This window comes from Erythrolamprus reginae, chromosome 1, assembly GCF_031021105.1.
Source record: "Erythrolamprus reginae isolate rEryReg1 chromosome 1, rEryReg1.hap1, whole genome shotgun sequence".
Taxonomy (NCBI): domain Eukaryota; kingdom Metazoa; phylum Chordata; class Lepidosauria; order Squamata; family Dipsadidae; genus Erythrolamprus; species Erythrolamprus reginae.
The window spans coordinates 148,908,567-148,935,672 of record NC_091950.1 but is presented as its reverse complement, the minus strand read 5'-3'; the positions used below and the strand labels follow the sequence as shown (position 1 = coordinate 148,935,672).

General features: G+C 43.9%; 1 protein-coding gene across 1 annotated transcript in view; it reads left to right on the top strand.

The window, feature by feature from the left end:
• The first annotated feature begins 7,412 nt into the window (after positions 1 to 7,412).
• IHH (Indian hedgehog signaling molecule) overlaps positions 7,413 to 27,106 on the top strand; it is a 34,373-nt gene continuing 14,679 nt past the window's right edge. Inside the window, exon 1 of the mRNA XM_070729551.1 lies at positions 7,413 to 8,223. Coding sequence (XP_070585652.1) covers positions 7,918 to 8,223 — 306 coding nt within the window. The 5' untranslated portion in view covers positions 7,413 to 7,917. The remainder of the gene's footprint in view (positions 8,224 to 27,106) is intronic.

The window sequence follows — 27,106 nt, the reverse complement described above, 5'->3', positions numbered from 1 at the left end:
AAGCCACACCACGCCTTCCAAACCATCCCCACTCAACTGGTAGTAAAAAATTTTTACTCCTACCAGTCAACCTAACGTTATCCTGAAAGGCATGCCAGCATGGCTTCCAATGTGAAATATCAGGGTAGTTTCTCTATCCTGATTTGCAATATTTCCAAAACAAATAAGAGACAGGTAGTCCTTGACTTAAAACCAGTGAAGGGCTACCAAAATTTTTACTACCACACTGTGGCCGTGGATTCTGCATTTTCTTTCAACATCTTTCAGTGCAAATTGGATGCTCTGGGGTGGAGCTCCATTTTTGCTACCCCACTGCATGTCACACACACACACACACCCCGGTCCAGGCAGTAGCCCTCCCCTGCTTACAACCATTTGTTTGGCAAAGTTCCAGTGATTGAGGGGGAAAATGACTTGCACACTCTCACACTTGCAACAACTGCAGCATCCCCACAATCACATGATCAAAATTTGGGCACTTAACAAATGGCACATATTTTATGACAGTTGCAGTATCTGGGGTCATGTGATTGTCACTGGTAACCTTCCTAGCAGGCATGCATCAAAGTAAGCCAAGGCTGGGGGGAACTTTAACTCACTTAATGACAATGATTCACTTAAGAAATGCAATAATTTGCTTAATGGCCATGGCAAAAAAAGATCATAAAATTGGATGTGTGGCTCACTTAACAACTGCCTAGCTTAATAATGAAAATTCTGTTCCCAACTGTTGACATTAGCCCTACATGGCATCGGACCAGAATACCTCCAGAACCGCCTTCTACCGCACAAATCCCAGCGGCCAATAAGGTCCCACAGAGTTGGCCTTCTCTGGGTCCCGTCGACTAAACAATGTTGTTTGGCGGGCCCCGGAGGAAGAACCTTCTCTGTGGCGGCCCCGGCCCTCTGGAATCAACTCCCCCCAGAGATTAGAACTGCCCCCACCCTCCTTGTCTTTCGCAAATTACTTAAGACCCACCTGTATCGCCAGACATGGGGGAACTGAGACACCTCCCCAGGCTTTTACATTTTATGTATGATATGCGTGTGTTGCATGTTTTTTAAATGATGGGATTTTTAGCTGTTTTTTAATATTAGATTTGTTTCCATTGTAACATTGTTATTATTGTTGTTGTGAGCCGCCCCGAGTCTTCAGAGAGGGACGGCATACAAATCTAATAAATTATTATTATTATTATTATTATTATTATTATTATTATTTATTATTATTAGTTGAGGACTACCTGTATATAAATAAATTGAGTCTTAGGCTTTCTTCAGTCATATGCCCTTACCTAGATGCTGTCACTAATCTAATGCTTTATTTACTGCTCAAAAAAATAAAGGGAACACTTGAACAACACAATATAACTCCAAGTAAATCAAACTTCTGTGAAGTAAAACTGTCTACCTAGGAAGCAACACTGACTGACAATCAATTTCACATGCTGTTGTGCACATTCAACTTTGTACAGAACAAAGTATTCAATGAGAATATTTCATTCATTCAGATCTAGAATGTGTTGAGTGCTCCCTTTATTTTTTTGAGCAGTACTGTATATTTATACACCATTGTTTACAATAAAATGACAGTAATTCACAAGAAAAGCCAACAATTAAAATAGTTGTAGCGGACTTCAGCATTTATTAGGAATCTGATTTCAGGGTTTAACAGAAGTCTATTGCCTGGACCATGGTCACTAAACCGTGAAGCTCAATGCTGTTCAATAGATACCAGCTGTGACAGCCTACACCAGTAAATTTACAATACTAGAACATATACTGGTAAAACTACTATTTAACTATTTAGAAAAAAAGAAAGAAAAGAACAGCAAAGGAAAAAACATCCGTAGAAAATTATTAAATGGGAATTATATCACAACTTTCAGGAGATTCTTATCTAATAATTGCCAATATAAACATATAGGCCAGTATGCATTTTAGGCAAATACCATTAAGATCTGCCAATCCCAATATTCCCCTTTGACCATACAGTGCAACACTTTGCCACATTCCCAGCTCATGTTTTAAATAGCCTTACGCCGATCCTTTCTGTTTAAGAAAATAACCAGTTTTTCCTGTTTAATCTAACCCTGAGTCATGGTACATAAACTTTATTGTATTTCACTCTTTTTCAGAGGGTAGTCCATGTGACCAGGCCAACCTTGATGAATTCTTGGTAGATTTCCTGGGAAGATGCCTGTTATCTTATAAGGAGCAATGAAAAACAGATACCATTGGCTACTCCTCAGCCAATCAGCATCCTCAAAATATTCTCTGACCACCAGGGATGATAATTGTTTTGTGTTACCTATCCAGGACAACAAAAAAGGGATCAGCTTATCTTTGTTGTCCTGGATAGCTAACAACAACAACAAAAAAAGATTCTTCGGAGAAGGGCAGCATACAAATCTAATAACTTAAATTAAATTAAGATTATTATCCCCGGTGGTCAGAGAATATTTTGAGGATATCCAGGACAAAAAAGAGGAATCAGTTTATAAGGAGGGGAGTAGTATGAAATATAGACGTAAACAAATTCTATTCACTAAGGCTGTATTACTATTACAGTACTATTAGTCTTCTCATCGCTTCTATCACCCATCTCCTTCCACTTATGACTGTCTGACTGTAACCTGTTGCTTGCATCCTTATGTTTTATATTAATAGTTTCCTGATTGCTTATTTGTATCCTATGACAATCATTAAATGTGGGACTCCATGATTCTTGACAAATGTATCTTTTATGTATGCTGAGAGCATATGCACCAAGACAAATTCTTTGTGTGTCCAATCACACTTAGCCAATAAAGAATTATATTCTATTCTGTTCTATTCTGTTCCATTCCATTCTGTTCTATTCTGTTCCATTCCATTCTAATCATAATCCACATAATTGCTTTAACAACTGCAGCTAGGAGAACAGTGATTGTGGTTGTTTAAAGAAGCAATCATGTGGACATCTCACTTAACCACTGCCTCATTCAGTGACTTAGACTGTTGAAAGTATAGATGGTACTTTATCATACAGAGCTGGAAGGGGCCTTACAGATACATAATCTAGTCCAAGATTTTTCAAACTATGAGGAAAGGGGGGGGGGCAGGGCGGCGGAATTGATATACCTATAGTCATCTTTAAAGAAAAACATGTTGATTTTGTTTAAAACATCTGTCCAATGAATTGTGAAATTCAAGTTTTAATTTTTGTACGTTGAAAACATCAATGCTATATGTACAATTAAATTTCAATTTTTTATATTTATATTAAGGAGAGGAATTTTTTGGGACAAAGTGGCTTATCCTTTTTTGTCCATCTGAGGTTATATATTAAAGTCATTGGTGTTTGGATCAATAAATAATAAACATAGGTTTCATTTTATTGCCAGTTTTCTAGTGGTAGAGCATTGTCTCTTGAGCAGGGATTCCAGGATGTGGTGGCATTTTTTTTAAATGAACAGCTTGAAAAGGTATAAAAGCTATGATCTAGTCCAATCCCTGCCCAGGGCAAAAATCTTTTACTATAGTGTCCCCAGCCAGTTTCCAACATTTTTTAAAAACATACACCTTCAATAAATAAATAATAAAAAAGATTCCATTGGGGAAATTTGTTCCATCTTTTTCCTTGATAGTTCACACCTCCTGATTCTTGTCCCACCTTCTGAAATAATTCTGAACAATTTCACCCCCTGCTTTACAAGTGACTTCTTCAGACACTTGAAATCAGTAATTCTGGCTGTCTGCAAGCCTTCTCCTCCTTAAACTTCTCATCATTTTTCAAACAATTTTCCTCCCAAGTCAGGCAATATCATTGAACTGCTCTTCAGCACCATCCCATCAGTTCTTCTCAGTGGTCGCCCTCTTTGCAGCTTCTGCATCTGCTGTTCTCTGCCTTGCGCCCACGTTCAGGTGATGCTCCACCTGAATTCCAAGAAATTATTACCTGGTCTTGGGGTTCTCTTTCTCTCGCCCTTAAAAGCTATAACGCCCCTTTCAAGCCTAAAGACGGCTTTTCCCCCAGTTCTCCACACTGCAACTGCCATTTCAGGGGATCCCCAAACTTGGCAACTTTAAGACCTGCGGACTTCAACTCCCAGAATACTCCAGGGAGTTGCAGTCCACAAGTCTTAAAAGTTGCCAAGTTTGAAGACCTCTGGTCTAAGTCAACATGATCCGCGGGATCATTTTGTAGTCCAAAATTTTTGGCTGGGCACCTTGTCGGAGAAAGATCCCATGGAGGGGCGGGGGTGTGTGTGCCCGCCTAGCACCCAGGAAATGTGGCGGGGCTTTTAAGGCACTTTTCGGGGAAGCAAATGTTATTGCGTCACTCTTGTTCAGCAAATTCCGGGGTCCGCCGAGGTGAGTTCAAGGCATCGTTTGATTTTATATTCATTTAGAAAACTCCGCTCTCCTGTAATCAGCTTGCAGGATTTTACGCATGGAGAGATCTGATCTGTCTTTTCACTTACCCGCGATCGGAGGAAAGGGAGAGGCAAAGAAGTAAGATCTTGATTGCCCCGGAGTAAAAAATGCCTGCTTGGATTAAACGCCCCAGGCACCCAGCAAGTTTATCCGGCAGGGTGGGCCGGACCGAGTCGGGACCGCGTGGACGCTGAGCCTAAAGCACGAGGCTGAGCCTCTTCCAAAATCTACCCCTCCGTTCTTCAGTCCGACAAAACGGCTGGATTTGAAAAATAAGGAAATAGCGCCCCCTGGGCTGCACGTTCTCCGCGGGGAGGCCTCTGCCGGCGGCCTTTAGGCGCGCCAGGCCAGGGCATCTTGCCTCGTTGCTAAGCGCCGCCGTTGCTTCGCGTCAGAACCAGGACGCAGCCCCTCCATCCAGAGCCCTGGCTCTTGAACGTCAGACTTAAATCCCCCCACCAAAAAAAAGGTTGGACTGTTTGAGAATATATTTGGAATTTTGAAAGGAAGCAATGGGTGCTGTCACAAAATGCATGCAGCACTGCACGGGGCCAATAAAAATTTACCAAGAGCCAGAAAGCAATAAAATTATAAATATGCCATCATGAGCACCCCAGAAAAAAAAACCCTCAAAAAGGATACAAACCTGTGGGCACACACTGTAACCGCTGCAAGATTGAGGAGCCAGAATCTGGGCGTGAGATTACCATTTTCCTGAATTTTGAATAAACATCTCCTCCGTTTACTTTTGGGAAACAGCATTTTCAAGCTGTTGTTATCCTTGAGGAAATTTGAATGGGGGTGGTGTGTGAAATCAGCCAAAGCAAGACACTTGGAATAGGTGAAAATATTTTTATATGGCTGGGAACAGCCTCTCTACATCTGGTGTGCCTGGTGGGCAACAATGGGAATGATAAGCGGGTATAGTTAGAGCCCACTACATAGGCTACACCAGCTCACAATGTAGGATCAAAGTGCCTTGGCCAACCACAAGGTGTTAACAATGTCAGATATCTCTTGATAGCCCAGACTTCCTGGTTTGGCTTCCCAGTTTATGTGCAGTTCAACCTTCCTGAACTTGAATCCTGGTTTGTCTTCCCAGGTGCAGAGCCAGTTCTGAAGATAAAAAAGGATCCAGGACTTGTGCCTAGATAGCTAAGGAAAAGAAAGTAGGCTGTTGTGCTATTGCTATCTCCATCAAATGCTAGCAAAATAAAATCCCAAGGGATTGCTTGCAGATCCTAGAAGCCTTTTCTCTGTCTCATCAGTTCCACACATCTCTTAGCTGTTTTGCTTGGCTCTTCCACTGGGTGGTTTTTAGGTTCACTTCTGGGCACCAGTCTTCAGGATCAGGACCCTAGGGATGACTTAATCTGATCTCCACTGGAAAAAAAAGTGCTCTCCGGATGGGAAACACTTCCCCCTTCCAATTTTTGCTGCAGGATCTCTCAGCATGGCTTCTTTACAAAGGTGCCAAGAAGTGATCGAATGCCACAGACAATGGAAGTGCCTTAACACTTCCTGATGGCTGAAGTGTTACCCTTAACAGCGCACACACCACACACTTCCAGTCAATGAGCCCCAGGTTCTACATGCAAGCTCAGATTTCATGTGGTTTCTTCTGCCACCTTCCTCTTCTACTTCTACCACCAGAGAGCTTGGGCAATTGGCTTGAAACTTAAGCTTCAACCTCTGATGCTGGCAATCTACAGAGGGGATGGCCCGGCTCTTCTCCCTGGAAAGGGACTTTCTCCCAAGCAGTGCATCATTTCCTCTACTCGAAGCTATTCAGTTGCATTGGATACACACACACACAAATATGCACACACAGAGAGATGGTCCTGGTGGCACAGAGCTGCAGATCCCAAGTTGTAGGTTTATACAAGTCTGCCAGAGAGACTGTCATAGGGCAAAGAAGCAGATTGAGAATAAAGGTGCCTCTTTCATCCCTTTTCCCTTATTTATACTTTATACTTATACTTTATATTTATTCCCTTATTTATTTTACCCATCATGTCAAGAAGAAGCCAGAGATTTAGTAAAGAGGGAGGAAGAAGAACCGCGTTTAATTTGGTAGAAGCCATCGGGATATGGAGAGAAAGCAGGCTGGCCATTTCTAGAAAAATAAAAAAGGAACCGCCTTGCATTCCTTGAGGGCTTCTTCTTTGATACAGAAAATAACTTTGCACATGCTCCGGGGGCGTCTCTTCCTCCCTGCACCTTTGCCAGCGCTCCGGAGCTGAACTCTGGCACCGAAAACAGGGTCCTGGAGTTTAAAAAGCCTCGACTCCCACGAAGTCGGCTCTGGCTCCTCCGGGACTGCGCTCCCGGGGCCTTGTGTTGACTTTGCCCGCTGGCAGCTGCGAGGGGAAGCCCGGCCCAGGCGGCATTGTTGTCTCAGCCGGTTAATCAGATCCAACGAGCCGCTGTGGAAATATCGGGCCTCTGGCCGAACAATAGGGCCCCAGGAGGTGGTGGTTAAACTTCAACCAGCTGAGCTTTCCCTCCCTGCCAGCCAGAGCCCAGGGAGCCGGGCACGCGAGCGAGCCAGGGACACCCCAACCGACACACACACACACACACACACACGCACACGCGGGTGGAGCAGATCAAGAGACCGAGTTCCAAGTGAGGGTGGGCCTAGAGCCGTGGATCAATGTGGGGCGCCTTTTCCTTTTCCCGCCTTCTGGCCTTTATTATTATTATTATTTGCCTCAGATTACGATCTGGGCCTGGAGGGCGGCGCTCTCCCGTAACCGTCCTGAAAGCCCGGGGACGGCCTTTCTGGAGGCCGACGTCAACGACCAGCCGCTTAGGCCGGGCCCTGGCACTAAGGCAGGCACTCCTCGGACGGCGGCCTCGATGACCCCTTTTGGCACCTCGGGCCCGGAGCACGTGGAGAGAGACGGGAGCCTGGGGCGGGCGGGAGGCCTGGGGGAGGGCGGCCCTCCTGAGGCGCGCGTCCGCCTTCCCCCAATGACAGCAGGTGAGCGAGCCCGCGGAGGTGGGTCGGGCGGGCTTTGGCCTCTCCGCCCCCCCCCTGCAGCCGCCCACCTCCCGGTCGGCGGGGCCCTGGCAGCGGCAGGCGAGGAGGAGGAGGAGGAAAGGGAGGGCGGAGAGAGCCGGCCACGGGGCTGGGTGCGGTCCTGTGGCGGGTCCCCGATCCGGATTTCTTCAATTTCCCCTCTCCGTCGCTCACTCAAGCTCTGCGAGCTGAGGCGCAGTCAAGAAAGGAGCAGCAGCAGCTCTGGCGGCGGCGCTGACCGCTAGAGCGCGGCGGCGGCGGCGGCGACGCTTTTAACCGCGGCAGCCAAAACAAACGGAGCCTTCGCTATTTATTGGCGGCGGCCGGAGCGGGCCGGCTCAGAGCGGGCCGACCAGCTCACCTGCCCCCCTCGCCGCATGGCCGCAGCCGCTGCTCCCCTCCCGGGGCAGCCGGGCCGTCGCCGCCGCTGTTCCTCTTGGTGCGCGTCCCGCTGAAGCTCCCCTCAGAGAGCCATGAAGGCGGCGCGGCTGCTGCTCCTCCTCAGCGGCTGCGCGCTGCTCCTGTTGGCGCCGGAGGTGCGCGGCTGCGGGCCGGGCCGGGTGGTGGGCAGCCGTCGCCGCCCGCCCAGGAAGCTCATCCCTCTTGCCTACAAGCAGTTCAGCCCCAACGTGCCGGAGAAAACGCTGGGCGCCAGCGGCAGGTACGAAGGCAAGATCGCCCGCAACTCGGAGCGCTTCAAGGAGCTGACGCCCAACTACAACCCGGACATCATCTTCAAAGACGAAGAGAACACCGGCGCCGACCGCCTCATGACCCAGGTAGGCGCCCGCGCGCGCACACACCCCTGCCCCCTTATCACGCCGCTCGCCTCTTTTAGCCTCCCTGGCCCGAGCGCTGGGTGCGGATCCCGCGCAGGTGGCTTGCGCGCTTCGCTCTTCCGCCGGCCGAGCGCACCGCGCGCGCGGGACACACACCTGTTTGTCCCATCCCGTCTCCGAAACACCTGCCTGGCGTCCCAATTCTAATACTTCCGTTGATTTTGGGGTGGTTGATGGTCAAGTTAGGGGAGGGATGATATGAGATCCTTGGAGGATCCTCGCGATCGTTGCCTTTTCAGGTGTGTGCTCTCTCCCACCCCGAGATTTAGGATCGCCTTGCGGGGGGGAAGTTTTCAAAGGGACGGCCGCCTCACGATCACCATACAGTATCTTAGCATTTACACTTATACACCGCTTCACAGTGCTTTTACGGCCCTCCCTAAGCGGTTTACAGAGTCAGCATATATTGCCCCCAACAATCTGGGTCCTCGTTTTACACACGTCGGAAGGATGGGAAGGGGAGTCAGTCTTGACTTCCCCGGTTTAAAGCAAATAGCAGTTAGGTCGCCCCTTCGACGCGGCCAAGACAATGGACGGGTTATAGCCACGAGTTCTGCGTGGTGCCGATCCTACCGATGTACTCCGGACTCGAAACTATTGTTATTATTTTCAGAGCCTAGGAAGGGATTAGTAAAATGGGAAGAAGCGAAAAAAAATATTTGGATGCCGGTCTGGGGGTTGGAATGTTATTTTATTTTATTTTTTTGCCCGAGAAAAAACACAATTTTTGCAGAGGAAAGAAATGACTCAAAGATTAGCAAGTCTGCATTTAAAAGCTAGGAGAAATCTTTGCTGTTTGAGCTGTGATCCTACCCACCTGCCTGGAAATAAATCCTATGGAACTGAGTAGTACTATTGGCTTCGGAAGTAGGCAGATCAATGATCCACTCAGCCAGAAGAGTGGCTCTGATTGTTTAAACAGAAAAGATAATTCACCAATTTATCCCTTTTTTTATCTTATTCTCCCTTGCTTATCATTGGAGGGGACAACGATCTGGTATTTATACTGTATGTTGTATACCAAGTCCTTTTTTCGATTTCAGCCCCTCTCAATCAACTGTAAAATTGAATAAATAAACCCAAGCTGCTCAGTGAAAGGGCTTGGATGAGATTCCTTCCTTCAGACCAGATTTCCAAGCTCAGCCATTTTTTTTCAGACCAGTGCTTGCCTTGGACTACAACTCCCATAATCTACTAGGGGTTAATGGAAGTGTTAAAGAAACGCATGAGCAGGGAGAGGCTGCTTATAGCTAAGGCCAACGCAGTTCCCTAGGCTCCAGCTGTCTGTATGGATACTGAGTAGAAACCTGGTGAAGCATCGCTCTCTCGTATCTTGAGTAGGCAGTGCTTTGAGGTAAATGCTTTTTATGCCTCTTTGTAGGATTTGCACATACAGTATATGGCTTCCCAGGAGAGCAGGAATGACCACGTGTTTCTCTGCCGGCTTTTTGCCCTCCCCAGTTTTGCAAAGACTTTCCCTAGCACTTAATTCAGGGTCAACAATAGCAACCATCAGAAGACCTAAGAATTCAGGAAATTCTCCGCTGAATCGCACCATTTGAAGACAGATTGTGTAAAAGCTTCTATCTTTGGAATCTGGATGTGCTGGGAAGCATTTGTGCCTGTGTTGACAGGGTCTTACTTAGCACTGTATTTAGAACCCAGCTCTGATCTGGGAAAGTCTCCTTGTGCTCTCAGACTGATATACCCAACATTGACTCTGAAGGTGTGATGGATAAAAAGTGGTATAGTCACTCGAAACCAGATTTCAGAGTTGGAAACTCTGTTAAGTGGAAGTGTAATTTGTGAAGGTGATATTACTTTCCAAGGGTAAATGATTTTTTAAAAATAGAAATGTCTTAAAGCAAATTGGTCTAGAAATCCTACTTAAATCTTACAAACCAAGTACTGTAATTGGAAATTCACTTACTTTCCCAATCTTTAAGAAAGTAGCATGAACTTAGGCCTGGAAAATGAGATATGAACAATTAGACAAATCTAAGCAAAATTTGGTTGGATCACACCAAAGTCTTTCTATTCCAGCAACATTTACAAGAATCTGTACAACCAAATGATAGATGGGCATCAGAAATAAGCCACTATTGGATTTTAGGGTCCGATAGTAGCTGCTGACCAGGACAGCAAAAATTCTAATCTTCATGTTGAAGCTGTTTGTAGCGCGACTATCAAATGCTGGGGATGAATATTTCAGCATGTGGATAGTTCAGCATATTCTACTTCTGGACCTTACAAAACAGTTGGCAAAAATCAGGAGTTAGAGGCTGGGCTATGGGGACTACTGATTCAATGCACTGTGGTATTTCCCAAACGCTTCTAAGCTTACTACCATCCCTGTAACTAGTGATAAACCAATCATACCACTTCATATCAAATAATGTAGAAGCAGCAGAATCAAAAAGCAGCAATGGCCCAGATACGTTGAGCCAGGAAAGCCTGTAGACATGAGCCTTGTGCTCTAAAGCATGTTTAGGAGACTTGGGAGAACTAAATGGGAATATTTCAGTGCAAATTAATGCCCTGTTCTAATAGGCCCCTGGCTATTCTAATATTAGTTAGCAAAAATGACTTTTTAGGCCACAAATGGAGATTTGTCTAGGAGCCTAGTCCAAATCTGGGTCTATAGGAAGCAGAGATTTTGCAAGGCACAGATCAATGAGAGCACTCCCCTGAATCATTTTTCCTTATATTTTTCATTGATAGCAATAATTTCCCCCCAAAAGGTTAGTGCTAGTTGCGTGGAAGGCTTGTATCAGGGGCAGGAAACGTTAATCATCCTCTCCGTCATGTGCCACAAACTGCAGAAAGTCTGGTCTCCCAATCTGGCAATTTAAGATATAGACAGGAAGGGTTGAGGAAGAAACTTTCTAGTAAGTGCCAATGTAGACATTAGTGAAATGATGGAGGTGGGGCTGGGTATTTTCAGATACGCATAGATGGGGAGAGAAGAGTTAATCCACTATTCCATGTGGCCCATAGATATCAGCCTTCTCCCACATCAAAATTAAGTTTATGGAGAAAAAGTCAACTGTAATTAGTTGTTCTCTCCAAACTAGTAAATATCAAGAAAGTGGCTACGTTCTGTTGATTAAAAGTGCTCCTAAATGGGATGTTTTGACAGTCTTGGTTGATGGGTATGGGGTGGATGGGAGACATACAAGATTTCCAGGAGTAGGTTGTTTTTGAGGGCAGGGTCTCATTCTATGGTCCTACCAGGTTAAAGAGGAAAGTAAGACCAAAGCTACTCACAACCTAGCTAAACGTTGCCTCCCAGATAGATAAACTTCAGCACTTCCAACTGGGTTCAACAAGCAGTCAGCAGTAGAAGTGGATATAATTTAGGCTGCTGAGTTACTTCATTAGAACTTTTTACCTGGACAAAGCAGTAGTTGTGGGCACTTTTGATTCTGGAAAACAGTGAAAGAGAACCAATAGAATGATGGACACTGAATTTTCCTAGTCCAGGAAGTTCCTAGACATAGAATTGGAGTTGACAGGTGAAAATATATCACGGTTCAAAAACACCGAGAAAATTAAATTGGAATTCCTGCTAGAATCCTGCTTTTGTGACTATTAGGCTACTTGTTCTGCAGCCCAAAGAAATTGTTTTTACATCTGACGCCCCCAAAGCAGATAAATAAAATGTGCCATTAATGACTATTAATGAGATAAAGAAAGTAGGTTATCCCTTTTTAAACTAATAGTGCATATCCCAGTCCAGCCCACCACCACATGGTATCCTTCTGGGAGCCTTGCACTCTTGTAATCCCCCAGCCAGAAAAGCCAACGGAGGAATTTTAAATTTACCTTCTAGATACAGAAAATGGAAAACAAATTGATGAAAGCCTCACCTTTGAAAATGTCCCAAAACAAACATTGCCTACTGAAAGAGAGAGAGAGAAATGAAGGGAGGGTGGAAGGCAGGCTGGAGTGAGCAAACCTGGTTGGATGAGTTGGTTTCAGTGATTAAGAGCCAGGATTATTATTCTTTTTTTTTAACTTTTCTAAAAATATGCATCTTTGAAAAAAAATGATTTATGTACGTGTGAGTTTATATACGTATGCTGCAAAATGGGGAGGGATGGGTATAAAATAATAAGATGATATTTTAATCTCTTCTCTTTCTTGCTTTGAAAATAGTGGTGAGCTTCAAAATATTTGGAGCGAGGAGCCCAAGCAGCATTGCCAACAAGGCAAGACTAAAGAAAAAACATTTAGGGCTGCATTCAGGAGCAGAGTCGTATTCTCTGACAAGCAAAATACACATATATTAATATATTAAAAGAAAAAAAAGAAACGGAAGTTAAAATTATCTAACTATTCAGGATCCAATCTGGGTCATTCAATGGAAACTGAGGTTTTGTCTTCCGAGTTTCGGGACTTATGTTGGAGCCCATCTTCAAGGAATTTCTCTCTAATAATAACATACTGCTAAGAGAGAGGTTCCATGAGGGATGAACTACACCAGAAGTCCAAAATCATCCCCTGCTAATAAGCCCAATCGTGTTTTTGAGTGCATGGCAATAAGGCCAAGCACTTATTTCAGGGTTCAAAAAAATATAAGACAGGGTCTTATTTGGGGGAAAACATGGGTATATCACTGAATGTGAACCATGATTCATAGCTAGGCATATTTATGTGTGAAAGGGAGAGAGAGGAAGAGAGAGAGAGATTGAGAAGGTAGATAGGTTTAAGATTAAACTGGAAAAAAGCTATTTTTAACAGCATGTGTTCTAGTTACTTTCAGCAGAGTTCTCTGGATCTGCTCAAAAGTAAGGCCTGCTGATTTCAAATAGACTACTTTCATACTACCTAGGAAACATGCCTACAACTGCAGCCTTAATTAATCATTTATCAAGATTTTCACCCTGTCCTTCAGTTAAATTCCTAGGGCAGTTTGCAGAGGAATAGTAAAACATTAAAAACATACTAAAAGCAGCAAAAGCCAGTGAGATTTATTTGAGGACCTTGCTATACCCTTATCATGGGGCTAGGAAGAACCTGGAAGGATGATAGGGAATGACCTGGGTTCACTGAATTGGGTGTGGAGAACAAGCAAAATAGGATATTTTCTGCAGTTTGAAACCCAGAGCCCCTGCTGCTCCCCCCCACTCCCCCACCTCCTAAATGCAGGATTGATTTTCAACCCACAAGCTGAGTTCTTCTCCCCTCACCCTTCCCCCCATGCCTCAGTTTCCCCAGTCTCCCTGCGGGCCAGGGTTGCTGGGAGTGTGTTTGAGCAAGGTGAGTGCCGAGCAGCAGCGGGGCTGTGAAGATGTTGACATAAGCATGACTGAGATGCTTACACAGGGGACGATTCCCTCTTGTAAATTCCACAAGTCTTGCCCCATTGGAGCAGGAAATCAGGGTGGCGACAGCAGGGGGGGGGATGGGTGGTGTGGGGCCGAAAGTTATGTAGGGCTCTCTGGTATAACCGGGGGAAATGCCTGTGGGATCCAGGAATGCAGATAAGATGCTTGGCACCCTCGAGGTGGGGTGGGGTGGGGAGCTTGCCTCTCTTGCTTGCCAGCCAGGATGATGGTCCAGGGCAGCCCCTGTGATGGATCTGGAAGCCTGCTGAGTCAGTAGCCTCAGCCTGACTTTGTGGGCATCAGGGTGGCTGAAGGAAGGAAGTGAAATCAAGACCAGCCTGCTAGGCTTTGAGCACAACAGGCAAAGCTGTTTATTTATTTCAGAGTTTAAGGTACATATGCCCTCATCACCTCGAGGCTCGACTACTGTAACGCTCTCTACATGGGGCTACCTCTGAAAAATGTTCGGAAACTTCAGATCATGCAGAATGCAGCCGCGAGAGCAATCATGGGCTTCCCCAGGTATGCCCATGTTACACCAACACTCCGCATTCTGCATTGGTTGCTGATCAGTTTCCGGTCACAATTCAAATTGTTGGTTATGACCTATAAAGCCCTTCATGGCATCGGACCAGAATATCTCCGGGACCGCCTTCTGCCGCACGAATCCCAGCGACAAGTTAGATCCCACAGAGTTGGCCTTCTCCGGGTCCCGTCGACTAAACAATGTCATTTGGCAGGACCCAGGGGAAGAGCCTTCTCTGTGGCGGCCCCGACCCTCTGGAACCAACTCCCCCCAGAGATCAGAATTGCCCCCACCCTCCTCGCCTTTCGTAAGCTCCTTAAAACCAACCTCTGTCGTCAGGTATGGGGGAACTGAGATATGCCATCCCCCCTAGGCCTATACAATTTATGCATGTTTGTGTGTATGTTTGGTTTTTTAAATTAGGGTTTTTAAAATTATTTTAAATATTAGATTTGTTATATGTTGTTTCACTATTGTTGTTAGCCGCCCCGAGTCTGTGGAGAGGGGCGGCATTCAAATCTAATAAATAAAATAAATAATTAATAAATATTCTGAGATGTAAGCAGGATTAAGACCAGATGTCCACCTCCATGCCTATGCAATTCTGGGGTGCACCCTGGGAATTGGGATTTCTTTAGCTCCCCCATTCCAGGGATTACCTGCCCGTAATGAGGAATGAACACAACCACTCAGCAAATCTCTCTTTTTTTGTTGTTCCCTTTCTCAACCGGAACCCTACAGTAGGCAGCGATGCTGAGAGCAGTGGCACACACACATATCCCTCCCAAATGATGCAGTACCCGGTGACCCTGGATAGTATGGAGTCTTTTTCAGTCTGCAAATTGAGGTTTCTCCTATGGATCCAGTATTATTCCCTCTGAATTATTCTCTAAACATGGGCTGTGCAATGTGCGAAATACTGCCCACAAAGGTGCTAATGTGGATGTCTTTTTGCCAAACCATAAAAACTGCATATCAGGACAGTGGTCTGAGTATAGTAGTTCTCTCCTTTGCTTCCTTAGCAATTCCCCCGGGAGGGGGGGTGATTTGTCCTGCTTGCTGGATTGAATCTGGGCTGGACTGAGATGGGGTTCGAAGGGAGAGCTCCTGAGCAGTCGGGGTGGGGACCCAGCTCCTCCTTGGCTTTCCCCTGCAGATGGAGTTTTGTCAAGTCCAAGGGTCTACATATCCCTGGGCAACGGGGGTCCCACCCACCTGCTCTTATCACTCCATCTTTTTCAAGAATTTCTGTCTCTGTTTGCTCGTGGTGCCTGAGCTCAGATAAGGCCTCCGCATGGTTGCCTCACCTCTTCCCCACCCTGCCTGGCTTTCTTTGCCTATTGGCTTCCCAACATCCCTCTGTGTGGCCTGCAAACAGTAAAGCCGGGCCAAGCCCTGCCAGTGTGTGCGGTGAGCTGCTGTTAGGGTCTGTGCTTCCTCTCCTCCAGATTGGCAGGGGAAATAAATTGAGTCTGAGCACCCAGAATACAAGCTGGTTCAGCTCAAGGTGAATGAAGACTTTCTGTTTGAATAAAGGAGAGGTTCTTCACCTTGGTCTGGTCCCTGGAACCCTCTTGTATCCATCAAACCTATTTCAAGGGTGCAGCTGTTTGTTTTCTGAACCCAAGAGAATATAGATTTTTAGCTAGGACTAAGAAGACGGGTAGAGGAGCTAGTTTGGTATTGTGGCTAAAGACTTGAAGACTGAGAGCTCTAGCCCCACTTTAGGCACAAAGCTAACTGAGCGATCTTAGGCCTGTCATTCTTTCTCAGCCCTAAGGAGGAGGCAATGGCAAACCTCTTCTGAAACCTTTATTTTATTTTCTTTATTTATTGGATTTGTATGCCGCCCCTCTCCGTAGACTCGGGGCGGCCAACAACAATGGTAAAAATAACATGCGACAATCCAATACTAAAACAGCTAAAAACCCTTATTTTAAAAACCAATCATACATACAAACATACCATACATAAATTGTAGAAGCCTAGGGGGAAAGAATATCTCAGTTCCCCCATGCCTGACGACAGAGGTGGGTTTTAAGGACCTTACGAAAGGCAAGAAGGGTGGGGGCTATTCTAATCTCTGGAGGGAGTTGGTTCCAGAGGGCCGGGGCCGCCACAGAGAAGGCTCTACCCCTGGGTCCTGCCAAATGACATTGTTTAGTTGACGGGACCCGGAGAAGGCCCACTCTGTGGGACCTAACTGGTCGCTGGGATTCATGCGGCAGAAGGCGGTCCCAGAGATAATCTGGTCCGGTGCCATGAAGGCTTTATAGGTCATAACCAACACTTTGAATTGTGACTGGAAACTGATCGGCAACCAATGCAGACTGCAGAGTGTTGGTGTAACATGGGCATACCTAGGGAAGCCCATGATTGCTCTTGCAGCTGCATTCTGCATGATCTGAATTTTCCGAACACTTTTCAAAGGTAGCCCCTTGACAAGAAGATGGCAGAGATTTGCCCAGACAGCCACCAGCCATCGACACTGACTTGATGGCAACACACACAGCAGGGTTGGCATCACCTTTGTAATAATGCTCACACCCTCCCCAGTGAAGTTCAAGATGGAGGATGAACCTGCTTGTCCCTCTCCGCCTACTTGGAAAATCCCCATGATATATCTGGACAGCAAGAATTGGCATCGCTTATTGCTGCAAATTATGATTCCCACGTATTTAGCACAGGCAATACACACATTGCTGCATAAAACAAGCCCATCCTTAGTTTAATCTGGTGTCTGGCTTTTTCTTGCTTTGTCTTCAATATCATGTTCCATTTTTTAGAATCCTGATTTCTCCACCAGGAGCAAAACAGCGCCATGAATGCCTTCTTCTAACATTGAGCCAACATTGCTCATCCTGTGTCTGCAGCGTAACTGAGGACTAGCATGTTGCAGAGACAAGACTGACAGGATCTTACTTCTTTGCCTAAAGTATGTGGCAGACACAGATCGGGCAACTGGTGGACCATATCTGTTCCAGAGCCTTTAATTTAGCCCCATTTAGAAAAACCATCGACATTGAGCTACAGACTAATGAATTTTAGAAGTGGGATTTCATGCTGTTATTTGATGGAAAACTAACGAAATGTCTATTCCCTGATAAATTGGGTTAATTAACATGAGGACATAATTAGAAAAATATTGCATTGTGCTAAAATGGACAAATTAATGAAGAAAATAAAAGAAAAAGAGGAAACCCAATTTTACTTAGTATGAAATAAATTATATGAATGCCCGGAAGAGAGAAAGAATAGGTAAAAGATGAATTAGAACTGTCAATATTTGAATGACTAATATTAAATCTTTAAGATAAACTAATATAGAACAATGTAAGATTATTGTACACAACAATGTAATAGAAGAAATAAGAAAGAAAGAAAGAAAGAAAGAAAGAGTAATTTATAAAATGTGTGCATGTGTGTGTGTGTGTGTATGTATTTGAATATTATAATTGTTGATATTCATCGATGTAAGTTTTTGGTTAATATGGGGAAATTGTATCTCTACTTTCTGTTTGTTTTGTATATGTGTGTGTTTTAATAAAAACTTTTTACTTAAAAAAAGATAAATTGGGTTAATTTATATATGGTAATTATTTAAGTCATTTTATTACTACGGTAGTGTAAGGTTTGGCACAGTGAAAGAAGTAAGGAATAAAGAAATTCCCGCTCCATCCGTCTCCAGATAGGGCTCCCACTGTCCTCTCTTCTAGTATCTACCGCTGGAAGCAGCTGCCTCACTCTACCCAACAGCAGGATTTTCCTGTAGCCAAGGCAAATACAGTGCGAGGAATGGGGGCTGCTATTTCTTTCTAGTTATTTGTTGGGTTGTGAGGAGGGACAAAAATGTTTTACATTTTTTCAAGTGCTTGGCGTCTTACAATAGGAAAATCCCACTTCTCCCCCTTCCCCATAAAGCAGGGGTCCTCAAACTTGGCAACTTTAAGACTTGTGGACTTCAACTCCCAGAATTCCCCAGCCAGCTATGCAATGCTGACTGGAGAATTCTGGGAGTTAAAGTCCGCAATGTCTTAAAGTGACCAAAGTTGAAGACCTCTGCCATAAAGGCAAGACACTTCTAATCTGGGGAAAAATGAAGTCAGCTGTGAAGATCTACCGCAGTTAACTTGGCCTGAATTGAAATGGATATGGTTCAGCATTTCCAGAAAATCTGGTGTGAGGGCTTTCTTCCTCTGCTCCTCCAACATGGCTGGCTGTCCAGCGGGTTTAAGACTCTCCGGGATCATACCCTGGGACCAGAAGTTAGAGACCCTGCCCGAGGTCCATTGGCTTTTCCTTTGCAGCTCTCCGTTGACCCCTGCTGGTTGTAATAGGAATTAACCAAGATACAAATTGACAGTACGTAGTTCTGAACTGAGTATGTGATTTTTCTAGATTTTCTCTGAAATCCATATGGGTAACTATTCAATATAGCCCTGATCTGGAATAATAGCACAAATGAGATAGTTTCATATGTGATGGTGTTGAAAGGAAACAGCTATGAGTAATGCATAGGTGCTCAGTCAGTTGTTGTCTGTGGTTTTGACTCCATGGCATGTTGGCTTCTGTCAAAAAGGGATGAGTAGAAAGATTTTCAAGGGATTATGTAACGGGTCTTCTTAAAGAGTTAAGTTGGAGTCACACATTGCATTTAACACATAGCATGGGTTGGCTTCATAATAGTACTCTAAGCCAAATCAAACATGTTATGACTTAACATCCTGTATGAATCTGGGCAGTAGCTCTAGAGGTGCTAAAAATTGGATGATTTTTAGCATCTCTAGAGTTAAGGAGCACCATCTCCACTTTTGCTCTGCAGGGAATCCATAAAGCACAATACAGCACATTTCCCCAGTGACCTCTTTGTTTTTGGTCTGAATTAAGGCAGTAATTTTGTTACCTGTTGTCTCAGGAGGATTTATGAGCCGGAAGGTAGTTTTAGGGGACCTCACCTGGAAGCTTCAATTCACCTGTCCTCCTCCTGCTAGGCATTTATTAAGGATAAACATTTCTCTTTTGCTTGGGTTTTTGTATCCTTCTATCTCACCTTATCTCTTGAGGCCCAGAATAAACAAGAGAGTATGGTTGTAGAAACTGGAACAGCCCTTTGTGCCTCTCCTGGGGACAAAGGCCAGCCCTGACAATATAACCTTTCCTCTGAACGTGGGGAGAATTCAGCTATAATAGCTTCCCCATTTTCCTCAAAGCTGATGCAGAAGTGACCTCAGGAGTGGGAGGCCCAAGTCTTGCATATGTCTGGCCGCATTCCAAGGTCAGAGATGGGCGCCCGGCTGTCTTTACTGTCCTTTGTCATTAGTTGGGATCTTCTTCTTAATCTTTCTTTTTTTGCATGGGAGCTGTTTCCACATAGTTCTCTCAGATTATGGGGAAATGCAGCAACATTGGACGATCCGATGGTTTACTAGCATGCCCCAGTAGTTGCTGAATGAGAGCCCCTGAGTAACCTGGGTAAGGAATCCCAATTTTAAGACGAGTTGTTGCTCCATTCACAAGAAACATATTTCACAACCCTTCACTTGTTTCTAGTGAGTTTCAGGAAGTAGGATAACATAGAGATTTTTTACTGCAGCGGTTCTCAACCTGTGGTCCCTGAACACCTTGGGAGGTGACACCATGTCATCAAAGGCTTGAAGAAATGTTAGGATTTAAATCTTGAGTCTTGGTGGTCTGTGACCATGGTCCGTGATCACAAAAAAGCATTTAAGAAGGGTCTATTGTGAAGAAAAGATCAAGAACCACCATTTTATTGTACAGTATTTTATTACCCATTTAGAGCAAGGGGGGGGGGGGGTTTCACAGGACAATTTGAGGACCATCACAAATATTTAGGGGGCTTGAACAGGGCTATCTCTGAGTGTTTAAGAGAGTTGACACAAAGTTCTCGGCATCATGACAATATGATGCAAGCTGTTGCTCTTTTTTATATGAATTACACATATCTGCGAAAGGGGTAAGAGCTTGCATCCTAATGGCACAATGCTCCTTTCCTCGTTGTGACTAGAGTGGTGGATGTTGTTGTTGATGCCTCTGTATTTGTAAATAAGAAGCAGTAGTGCTGCCAGAAGTCACTCCCACTGTGCCCGGACAAGCCAGCTTTTAGTTGATGTATGTAAAGCATAGGGGGATAGCACACAGCACAATGTGGTAGAACATCAGTTTTGCTTAAGGAAGCTTGATGGCTTGAACGTGCAAGGCCTGGTCTGGCAAAACCAACAGCAACGTCAGAATGTTCTACAGCTGCTGTTCTGAAGTTTTATCCGTTGCTTCTGGTCTGGCACTCTGGTGCCCTGAAAAACAGTGTGACCCCCCTCCTCTACGTGGCAACCCCTTAAGTACCTGTATACTGCCATCATGTCCTCCCTGGTGCTCCTTTTTGCTAGACAATCCATGCCCAGTTCCTGCAATCTCTCTTTGTATGTCTTGGTTTCCAGTCCCCTTATCATTCTGGTTGCTCTCTTCTGAACTTTCTCTAGGGTTTCAATGTCCTTTTCATAGTTAGGTGACCAAAAATGAATGCAGTACTGTAGGTGCGGTCTGACTATAGAGTGGTATTAGTACCTCCTTGGCAGTGATGGGCTACCAAAATTTTTACTACCACGCTGTGGGCGTGGCTTATGCATTTTGTTTCAACATCTTTCAGTGTAAATTGGTTGCTCTGGGGTGGAGCTCCAAATTTTGCTACCGGAACTGCGTTCCTGACCGTTCCCGTAGGAGCCCATCACTGCGAGTCCCTGGTCTTGGAGTGTATCCCTCTGTTGATGCAGCTTAAGATTGTGTTGGCTTTTTTGGCCGCCACTGCACATTGCTGGCTCATATTTAGTTGGTTATCCACCAAGACTCCAAGAACTCTCTCACAGTCACTACTGTTTTTATTTTATTTTTTATATTATATTATAAATTTTATTTACTTATTTTGTCAAAACATGTACAAGATAATAGGTATGGTATAAACATAAACAAAATCAAAGTAGATATAAGTGGATTTGGACAATAGGACAGTAGGACAGGGACAATAGGCACAATGGTGCACTTATGCACGCCCCTTTCAGACCTCTCAGGAATGGGGTGAAGTTGACTGTAGACAGTCTAAGGTTAAAGTTTTTTAGGTTTGGGGAAGAAACCAGAGTTAGGTAGTGCATTCCATGCATTGATCACTCTCTTGCTGAAGTATTTTCTGCAGTCAGGTTTCGAGTGGTTTACATTGAGTTTGAATCTCTTTTGAACGCGTGTGTTGTTGCGGCTGAAGCTGAAGTATTCATTGACTGGTAGAACATTGTGGTAGATGATTTTATGAACCCTGTGGAATCAACTCCCCCCAGAGATCAGAACTGCCCCCACTCCCCTTGTCTTTAGCAAATTGCTTAAGACCCACCTGTATCTCCAGACATGGGGGAATTGATTTCCCCCAGGCTTATATAGTTTTATGTATGGTATGCTTGTATTGTGTGGTTTTAAATGATGGGTTTTTAAGATTTTTTAAAAAAAAATATTAGATTTGTTACATTGTCATATTGTTATTATTATTGTTGTGAGCCGCCCCGAGTCTGCGGAGAGGGGCGGCATACAAATCTAATAAATTATTATTGTTATTACATTTAGGTCAGATCAAAGGTGATGTAGCTCTAGATTTTCTAAGCCCAAAATTTCAAATCTGGTAGAATAAGGTATTCTGTAGCGAGCAGAGAAGTTTGATTGGCGTTTGAGTTTGTCTTCTTTCCCATCCTTCTTTCATTTGTTATTTGTTTACTAAGGATCCTTGCTCGGAGTTGGGTCCTGGAGATCCTGGAGATTGGTCACCTTCCCCACTTGATTTTATCTTAAAGTCATTATGGTATAGGTTATTATTTCGTGCCCAATCCTTATCTTAATAGCAATAGCTTTTAGATTTATATACTGCTTCACAGTGCTTTTATAACCCTAAGTGGTTTACAGAGAGTCAGCATATTGCCACCAAACAATCTGGGTCCTCATTTTACCGACCTCGGAAGGATGGGAGGCTGAGTCAACCTTGAGCCTACTGAGATTCCATCTGCCAAACTGCTGGCAGCCAGCGGTCAACACATGTAGTTAGCAGTACTGCACTCTAACCACTGCACCACTGAGGCTAATGAAACCACAAATTCATCAGTTTCCATTAGGGTTCTATTGTGTTTGAAAGAGAGCCACATGAGGTGCAGTGATTAATGTATCAGGCTAGAAAACTGGGTTTCTAAGAACCGTGAGTTCTAAATCCTGCCTGGGACACGCAAAGGCAGCTGGGTGTTCTTAGGCCAGTCAGTTTCTCTCACTTCTAGGAAGGAGGCAATGGCAAAACCTCTTCTGAAAAACCTTGCCAAGAAAGTTGCAGAGGTTTGTCTAGGTCAGAGGTCTTCAAACTTGGCAACTTTAAGACTTGTGGACTTCAACTTCCAGAATTTTCCAGCCATCTATGCTGCCTGGAGAATTCTGGGAGTTGAAGTCCACAAGTCTTAAAGTTGCCCAGTTTGGGGACCCCTGGTCTAAGCAAACTGGCGGAACAGAAGGAGAAAGTGTTTGAAAACCCTGGGGATAATGCAAAGCAGTGAGACAGCACATAAGCGAGGTTAAGGGTTGGTGGTTCTGGATAGAAATAAGAAAGCATGTTACATAACATTCCTTGTACACATTATATGTCACTTCTTGATATCTGAATAGGATTCCTGAGATTCTGAAGAAATGATACAGGCTGGTATGCAAAGTATACTCAACTTTGCAAAATAAGAGACAGTGCCTTTTACAAACAATTGCCTGTACAACTGTGTGTTACATTTTCAAAAGTGAACAGTGAACCACTCTTATTTGTACAGGACACTGATTTATACCCAGACTTTGTGGCATCCAAGGGGGAAAAAAATGTGACAACCACAACAACCTAGTGAATTTCAAAAAATAAATAAATACAATTCTGCCCTCTAAGGGAGCTTCAAATCTGCCACACAACTGTTTAAGACAAAAAACCCTGAACTCTTAAAGAATAATCCCCCCAACCCCACTGTACAGAGGTGGGTTTCATCAGGTTCTGACCAGTTCTGGAGAACCAGTAGCGGAAATTTTGAGAGAACCAGTAAATACACCTCTCACTGGCCCACCTACTCTCTCAATTCCAGCTGATTGGGAGGAAATGAGGATTTTGCAGTAACCTCCCCTTGAAGTGGGGAGGGAATGGAGATTTTACAGTATCCTTCCTTGGCCACATCCACCAAGCCACGCCCACAGAACCGGTAGTAAAAAAATTGAGTTCCACCACTGCCACTGTAGTTCCGAAAGCAAAATGAGCCGGGGTGGCACAGCAGGTAGAGTGCTGTACTGAAGGCCTCTGAAGCTGACTTGTAGATCTGAAGGTCAGCGGTTCAAATCTCATCACCGGCTCAAGGTTGACTCAGCCTTCCATCCTTCCGAGGTGGGTAAAATGAGGACCCAGATTGTGGGGGCAATAGGCTGGCTCTGTTAAAAAGTGCTATTGCTAACATGTTGTAAGCCGCCCTGAGTCTAAAGAGAAGGGCGGCATAAAAATTGAATGAATGAATGAATGAATGAATAAATGAATAAACAAATAAATAAATAAATAGCCACGAAAACATTGTAGAAAAGCTGTAAAAAAGTTGAGGTGAGTTGTGATGATAGGGCCTTCTGAAATTTGGGCCCCCTGGAATTTAAGAGCTATACATTTCCAGAATTCTTTCAGCCTATAGCAGGATTGTGTAGAAATGACCTAGTGGAAGATCACTCGGTGATTCTCAGGAAGCAATTCTAACCCCCAGTGGCTTTTTTAAAAGCAATGACATCAAGTTCATTTTAACGAAATAACAACAAATCATTTTTTTGCCGTAATTGGCATTGTATAGGTAGTGCTTCACATATTATCACAATGGAAGCCAAAATGTATGTTGCTAAATGAGAAATTTAAATTTTGCCCCATTTTACGACTTTTCTTGCCACATTTGTTAACTGAATCATAAAGTTGTTAAATTAGTAACTCGGTGGTTAAGCGAATCTGGTTCCCCATTGACTTTGCTTCTCAGAAGGTTGGGAAAGGAGATCACAGGACGCCAGGACACTGTAACAGTCATAAATGTGAACCAGCTGTCAAGCATCTGAATGTAAACCACGTACCAAGGGACTACGGCAAGCAGTCATAAGTGTGGGAAATGGTCCTGTAATCACTTACCTTTTTGCTCAGGTGTCAGCCATCTGTGAAATAGAAATACCAAGAGCCTTTGCTCGAGGCATTATGTAACTCAGCAACTTTTAGACTGAGAGTTTTATGTACAGGTATAGATTTAAGAATTGTCCTAAAAATGCGAGTTCCAGGTGTATTTATAAATGAAAAGGCAACAGCCATTGCTATCTCTGGAACGTTTAAAATTTATTAAAAACTACTAAAATTAGTATAGATTTATACATTAGTGCCTCAGGTGAGTATTTTGGTTCACATCTTCTCCAGAGTGGGACTCCTGAAATGCAAAGAATAACTGACCACTTAGATATGACGAGTGAGCAGCATGATGGCTCAGCAGTTAAGATGCTGGGCTTTTTGGCTGGAAAGCCAACAGCCTGAGTTTGAGGCCTGAGTGCAATGCAACAGGGTGAGCTCCCACCAATTCAGCAGTTTGAAAGCATGCAAAGTAGGTAAATAGATACCAATTTAATGGGAAGGTAATAGTAGTCCGTGACGTGTGCTGGCCACATGACCACAGAAATGTCTTTAGATATTTTTGAGTCTGTCATCTACACCTCTATAATGTCTGGTTCGGTTCTGCAACCCAACAAGACCGACACAGACTTCAGAGGATAATCGGAACTGCAGAAAAAACAATTGCTGCCAACCTGCCTTCCATTGAGGACCTGTATTCTGCACGAGTCAAAAAGAAGGCGGTGAAAATATTTACTGACCCCTCACATCCTGGACATAAATTGTTTCAACTCCTACCCTCAAAACAACCCTATAGAACACTGCACACCAAGGCAACTAGACACAAGAACAGTTTTCCCCCAAATCCCATCACTCTGCTAAACAAATAATTCCCTCACCACTGTCAAACTATTTACTAAGGCTGCATTACTATTACTATTAATCTTCTTAGCTCCTGTCACCCATCTCCTCCCACTTATGACTGTATGACTGTAAATTGTTGCTTGTATCCTTACGATTTATATTAATATAAATAAGGGTTAAATAAGGTTCAGGAGGGAAGTGTTTTAATAGGAAAGTGAACACAAGAACAAGGGGACACAATCTGAAGTTAGTTGGGGGAAAGATCAAAAGCAACGTGAGAAAATATTATTTCACTGAAAGAGTAGTAGATCCTTGGAACAAACTTCCAGCAGACGTGGTTGGTAAATCCACAGTAACTAGATTTAAACATGCCTGGGATAAACATCTATCCATTGTAAGATAAAATACAGGAAATAGTATAAGGGCAGACTAGATGGAGCATGAGGTCTTTTTCTGCCGTCAGACTTCTATGTTTCTATGTTTCTAATATTGTTTCCTGATTGTTTATTTGTACCCTATGACAATCATTAAATGTTGTGACACATGATTCCTGACAAATGCATATTTTCTTTTATGTACACTGAGAGCATATGCACCAAAGACAAATTCCTTGTGTGTCTAATCACACTTGGCCAATAAAGAATTCTATTGTATTAAAAGGATAGTGCAGGTTCAGTGCCCTTGAAACGGAGATGAGTACCGCCCCCTATGGTCAGTAAAGACTAGCAGAGTAAAATCCGCAGGGACTCCTTTATCTTTACTTTATTATGAGTGGGCTTCCCGATTCTAATTAAAAAAAAAAAAACAGATTCCAAGGGCACATGAATTTGCAAAGCCTTGGTCTAAAAGAGCCTGTAAACAGTTGGGGAAATTATGGCCCTCTAGGGATAGTTAAATTACAACTTTGATTATCCCTTATCACCAGCTAGGCTGATTGGGGCCACGGTGATTGTATTGTAGCAGCACTTGATGGGTTATTAGGTCCCCACCGATACTATCTGATAAGAGATAAAACCAAAGGGGAGGGGAATAGAGCTGTGTTTTATGTCCTTCATTCCTTCACTGCACCACTGAGAGCCTTGATGGGCCAGTGGTTAGAGTGCAGTACTGCAGGCTACACCTGTTGATCCCCGGCTGCCAGCAGTTTGGCAGATCGAATCTCACCAGGCTCAAGGTTGACTCAGCCTTCCATCCTTCTGAAGTGGGTAAAATGAGGAGCCAGAGTGTTGGGGGCAACATGCTTCCTCTATGTAAAGTTAGAGAGGGACGTAAAGCACCGTGAAGCGGTATATAAGTCTAAACGCTATTACTATTGCTATTTTCCATATGCTCTTTTGGTTAAGTTTTACCATTTCAATTTCCAACAAGGACGCAAATGCACTCTGGATTTGCTAATGCCATTAGCTAAAAAAGGATGTCCAGGTTGAAGCTGATCATGGTTTTGCATTTTTCCCAAAAGACACATCACAAAAGTTTGCACTTGCTTTTTAAAATGAGGATTAAATCCAGTCAACATGCATAAGTGCACTTTTGTACCTAATGTCCCTGTCCTACTCTTATTATCCTTCCTATTACTACGTTCTACTTATGTTATGTTAATATGTACTATAATACTATACTTGTCCGGCAAATTAATTAATCAATCAATCAATCAATCAATCAAATAAATAAATAAATAAATAAATAAATAATATTTTGTGTCGTCCCTCAACAGTGATCAGTAGGAAAGATTCTCTGAACAGAATCTGCACCCATTTGTTGTTTCAATTCTCCTGTTTTCTTTTTGCTATAGTTTTCCTAATATTGGTTTTACAATGGAACTGGGAACTGTCTTAGCCTGTTATTGGCCGAAGGCTTGTGTGATCAGCTTTGCTTAAACTGACGCAACATCTACAGTCCTTTAGATTTTTATATAAGTACTTAAGCAAC